Source organism: Orycteropus afer, unplaced genomic scaffold, assembly GCF_000298275.1.
Source record: "Orycteropus afer afer isolate SDZICR_OR568_19922 unplaced genomic scaffold, OryAfe1.0 scaffold00007, whole genome shotgun sequence".
NCBI lineage: Eukaryota > Metazoa > Chordata > Mammalia > Tubulidentata > Orycteropodidae > Orycteropus > Orycteropus afer.
The window spans coordinates 24,237,125-24,243,124 of NW_006921594.1; the positions used below are offsets into that span (position 1 = coordinate 24,237,125).

At 37.2% G+C, this 6,000-nt stretch overlaps 1 protein-coding gene across 1 annotated transcript in view; it reads right to left on the reverse strand.

The window, feature by feature from the left end:
• HGF (hepatocyte growth factor) overlaps positions 1–5,410 on the reverse strand; it is an 82,224-nt gene extending 76,814 nt beyond the window's left edge. The window contains exon 1 of the mRNA XM_007944871.2: positions 5,323–5,410. Coding sequence (XP_007943062.1) covers positions 5,323–5,410 — 88 coding nt within the window. The remainder of the gene's footprint in view (positions 1–5,322) is intronic.
• Positions 5,411–6,000: the final 590 nt, after the last annotated feature.

Sequence of the window (6,000 nt, forward strand, 5' to 3'; positions counted from 1 at the left end):
CATGTGCTTTGCATACATTATGGCATTCTTATTGACTTGTCAAATTATCTTGTTTAATTACCTGAAATGCTAATACCCAGTTACTCAATCTACAAAATAGAAGTTACATTAACTTTGCATTCAAAGAATTTTTTAAACTATAATTATTGAGTAAATATTTGGATACCAATTTGCATAAAAATATGAATATGCAAAGTTTGGAAATTTCAGCCTACATTGTTGGCAGCAAAGAGACAGGAGACTCATTATCTTTTATAAAGAATGCGCAATTTTTTCCAAATATTTTCTGATACAGGACCTTGTTAATGGGAGTTAAGTTTCTCCATTAAGAGTTTCTTCTTCCTTTGACCTTATTATATGACATTCTAGGGGCTGTGAAGTATTTCCCAGCATAATAATCATATGTTTTCCCAAATAACTTTGATTATTTATTAGAAAAAAAAAACAGTAATTAATGGATGCAGAAGGTGTATTAAAAAAACAGTCCACTAAAATTGAGCAACATAAAATACATATTTCTAAAATGAATTCTGTTAATTAAAGTATGAAATTAAAATTAGTCTGAGGTAATATATTTATTATGTATGTTGAAGGGTGGCAGAATAACATAAAAGTAAATTTTAAAAAGCCTAGGAGAATCATTAAATTCATAAATGCATTGTACTAAGTATGAAATAAAAGAAGACCCCTGGTCTATGCCCTGGTTTCTTTAATAGCACAGAATATGTAGGCAAACAATGAGGATTATGTAGAGAAAAATGGCCCTATGGTATTGTTGGTTTGCTTCTTTCCACAGATCCTCAGTTGTTCTATTGAAATGTGTTAATATGTAGTTGTGCCTTATAAAAATAGTCCACCTTTATTTGTTAATAAGCTTTCTCAACCCTACCTTTCATCTAAAGATCAAAAAGCAGTCAAGAAAACAAATAAATCTATGATTTCCACTTACTAGATAATAAATGCCAGTGAAGAGGTTGACTGGCTCTACAAAGTTAATCAGGGGCAATTGAAACCATATACTAGGTTATACCCCTCACAGTTTACTTCCCATGACTTACAAGCTTTCCCTTATAATTCAGTCATTTCTACTAGGTCAGTAACTAATTACTCAAAAATGTGAAGTTGTAAGCAGTTGTCCACAATGTAATGCATTTATCTATTGTTTCTTCAACAAAAGGAAAATTCAAACAGGAGCCATTCAAAACCAGCATCTGAAAATAAAATTCCTTTGCTGAAAATAGTCTTAACTTTTTCTTCCATATGTATTAACAACTGATGTTTGTTTTAATGAAAACAGTTAAAAGCCAAGCTTAATTTGGGAAGAAACTCAAAAATATCTTTGGATCAGATTTTTCCTTACTATATTTTTGTGCATGACTGTTACTGAAGTTTATAAACAAAATAATGAAATGAAATCAAAGGGTAAGAGATCACTGCACATTTGTCATGCTTTCCTGGGCTTTACATGGCAATACTCTTTTCCCTTCTCCCAGTATTGAATACATTCTGAAAGCTATAGCTCCCCAAGAATGTGAAGTCCCTATTTAGAACTGAAATCATTAGGATCCTTGTGAAAACCTGCAAACAGAAAGTAGGGTCAAATGTATCAAGGTGCTTGAAGAAAGACACATTTCTCCCTCTGGTCCCTAGGCTTCACAATCATTTCTCTCAGTACCTCATATATTTTCTTCTGTGTGTGGACTAACCATTGACTTCAAAGGAAAATCTGTGCAAGGAAAGGATTTGCAGGGTGTGGAAAGAAGCAAGAATTTGCCTCTACACATTCTGAGAAATCTACCCCTATGATTAGTGATAGACAGCTTGAGGTGGCAAGATGTTAAGATGAAAGTACACGAATAATTAATGGAAGGGAATGATCGCAACTGGAAATTTTAAGCTACCCAAAGACAAGACTCATGGAAAAATGTTCAAATTTTTATTGTGAGAATCAAAGGCCTTGACTTTCATGAAATGACAACCACCTCTCCCTTTTCAAAGAGAGAAACAATATCAGAAATAAAGCTGTCAAAAGAAAAGGATTGAAGAATGATGTGAGATTTAAATCAAATATTTGTATTTAGAAACAGCACAATCATCTCTTCCCAGAACATTTACAATATAAAGTGATGTTTAATGAAAGATCAGGGTCCTCCCTAGATATTTTCCTCTTTCTCCTTCTTTCTGCTTCCTTCTTCAGGGTCTCATTGTTATAGGAGCCTCCTCCTAGTCTCTCCCTTCACTATCCATTTCTGCCTTCAACACCCCTTTCACACTGTAACTGAAACAACCAAAATAAAGAACAACTTCAATCAAGTGTCTTGTCAACTCATACACTTTCAATTGCTGCCATGATGTCCAGAATAGAGACACACAGTTTATCATCACATTCAAGCCTATCTATGCCACTTCAATATGATTTTCCAATCACAGGCCATACTACTCCCCATCCCATATCCAGTATTCTAGCCCCTCTTGATTACCTCTCCTTTCTAGGACAAAGCTTTCACTTTCTCACCTCTATGCCTTTGCGATTTTGTGTTCCTCTGACTTAGGGTACCAACCATGCTACCTAACCATCATTTCATGCTCATCTCAGGTGCCCTATACCCCCTAATCTTCCTTTGATTCTCTAAGCTAGAAAATAACTTGCAACCATGGTATAATAATATTTCTAATAAAAGATTTTTATCATATTACTTAACAAAATGGATTTTAAAAAAGTAATTTTCACTTGATTTTACTTCAGTATGAATAAAAGGAGCAGGCGGGGGAGATCCTACCTATTTCATTTACATAGATTTATAGATCTGGATATGGATCTCAGCTGTGTCCTTTAATTAACTATGACTATCTGGTAGCATAGTGGCTAAGGCACTTCACTGCTAACCAGAAGGCTGGCGATTCAAACTCACCAGCCACTCCTCGGAAGGAAGATGGGGCAATCTACTTCCGTAGTGATATTGCCTCGGAAACCCAAGGAGGGGTCGCTATGAGTCGGGTCCGGCTCGACGGCTCATAACAACAACAACAGCAACATCTGAAATAATAAGGTAACCTAATAAAAGCCCTTAAGTCTCAGTTTCCTCATGTAAAATGCTTCAATAATCCCAATTTTAGTAGAATTAAATAAGATTTATTTTTAGAATGTCACCCATAACCATAGCTCAATAAATGAAAGTTTCTTTCTCATTTGTTCACCTTTGTATTCCACACAAGCTCCTGGATATTAGATGCTCATTTAATACTTTTTTTCATTAGAAGGGATTGAGTATTTGCTTCCATTGTAGGTGGACGTAGAAAGAGGAAAATCTACATAGGCCACTTCCTACAAGGATGGCTTGAGTCTACTGTATTGAATATTTCTTAAGAAACTTTTAAATAATATATCTCAAAAGTATATTTTTTACAAAGGTGGTTGGCAATTTATTATAGTATCCACTTTTTTTCTAAAATTGTGTTATTTTACAATATATACAAATATAATCCTTGTAGTAAACCAAAAAGTATAACCAAAACACATAGCAGCAGAAACAACCAAAAAACAAACAAAACCCTCTACAATGTTCAATTAAAGATGACATTAAAAAAAGAATGAAACATCTTTGTATATTCTAAAGGGGGTGCCTATATCTTCTGCTTTGGAGATGTTTATTTAGACCAAAACAAAACAAAACAAAAAAAAAAATCAAAATATACTTGCCACCCAAACAAAGAAAAGCCCTTTTTTGATGATACATTTTAGCACTCTCCACTTCAGGAATTATTCACAGCATATCTGTAATTCCCAATTGGTCTCTCCTTGCCTGCCAACACACTCTTGGGCTGCATTCTCCCAACACTCAGGAAACGCAGTCATTTCAACATTGGCCAAAGTGAAATATAATTACAAATGTATATCTCCTGCCAAAACCTCGAAATGCATGCCAAAAAACAAATAGACATTGTCTATGGTTGATCTACTGTTTGGGTTTTCCACACTGTGTTCTCCCTTTCATTAGCACAGATGATTTCAGGTAACCATATTCTACTTCAGAACATCAACATTTTTGTCTTTAGAAATGAAAGCCTTCCAAATATTAACCATTATTCCAGCCATATCTTATGAGAATCATTTTAAAGTAGCACATCTCAAGCATGTTAACCTGCTTGCTATATAAAAAAGATTTGAACTAGTTTTTGTTTTTCACCTTTCAGAAAACTCTCTTACATGTTTTCAAATTGACCCTCCCCAAACAATGCCACTTTCCAAAAGGGCCACTTCACAAAATAGAAATCAAGTGAGTTGAATGACTTTTCTTGTCATTTAGTTCATTTTTGAAGTTTTAAACCTTTGGAATACATCAGAAAATAGACCAGAGGTCTGATAAATTTCATATTTAAATATCCCAAAAGAAAGAACCAGTTCTCTGTATTATATTTTAAAGAGACTATGTCTACCATCTGGGTATTTGTTCCATTCTTTTATTCCCCTCCACCCTGGAACCTCATTGCTTTCTCCCATTGATATTCTAGCCACTACAATGATAATACCACCAAGTACAGATGTTTCCTCCTGTCCTGATAACAACAGAAACTCCCAAAATCAACAAATGAATTCTGTAAACTACCAGGCAGTATGCATGCACTCTTAAGTAACTCCTCCCCAACATCCATACTCAGGGGAGAAAGTGGGAGCCTGAGGGGGGCAGTTCTTCAGCTTTCATCAAAGTCACAGTCACACATCTATGCAGTCTTTGCACCGCAGTTTCGAGAAGGCAGGCATCCATACCCAAAAAGGAGGAGATCTTAGAAGAGAGGCTTTCCCTTTCATTTTTGTAACACGCATATACTCAGAGTTTAATCTGCTTTCTCCAAAGGAGAAAACCTGTATAAAGTCATAAATTGGCCCTGAATGTTGGACTAGGGATGTGGAGTGTGGGTTGCCAAGGAAAATTGTCCTCTGGAAAAGGATGGTTCCCTGCTGTGCTGACCATCACTCTCCCCAGTTCAGAACAAATCTTCTCTTCAGATGTAAACTTGTTCAAACCAGCAAAGTTCCAGCAAGTGTTAACGCTTCATTCTTATCCCACTATCCACAATTATTAGGCTAAGTGAAAGTGAGGCGGGAGCAGTGTTGATTGGGGTGGAGGCAGGAGGCTGAAAGGAGGTTCATTATCATTTTAAATTCTTTTCAAACAGAAAGAGGATGTCAAAAGAATGCAAAAGGAAAGGTTGCAAAACCCCACGTCACTTGCAGAATTAAGAAAGGATGCTGGAAAGGTAATATAAGCAAGAGAGACTTAAGATAATAATAGAGATGAGAATAAAGAAGAGAAAACTAACCTGCAGAGGGGATGGCGATGGGGAGCAAAAGGAGGTGGAGGAGGGCGTGCTGCAGCAGCAAGACTGGCACAAGTTTGGTCACCCACATGGTGCAGGACGGGCTGGCGGACCCCACTGTAGGAGATGCCTGGGCGAGAGAGTCCTTCCGAGTCAGTGCCTAAAAAGCCAGTCAGCTCGGAGCTGCTTTTTATTGCGATGAGCTAAGTTTGTTGTGTGATTAACTGGAAAGATCTAGGTCTGAACTCCCTCTTACGGTAAGAAACTGTTTAACAACAGCCCTTCACTCTCTTCCACCCTCCTCCTTTCCCCACTCCCCTACCCCTTAAACAACACCAAACAGATCCCAGCCTCCCCCCACCGTCTTCTCTGCTTAGGAAAGAAATCTACAAAGAAAAGGTCACCTGGCCTGAGGCCAGCTTCAATTTGGAAGCAGGAGCTCCAGATCCCAGTGGCTCCTATCCGAGTAGAGAAGGGAGGAGCAAGGTTCAGCCCAATAGCTAAACCAAGGCACAGGCACAGGACCAATTCGCTAAATTTAAACTGGAAAATACATGTGTTTACACATCTATTTGGGAAAAGAGGAAGGGGAAGCAGCATATAAGAGAGCAAAGAGCCGCCTTTCAGCCAAATGTGCCCTATCTCCTACTCTGTCTAGTTTCATTGCTAGAGTCATCCAGG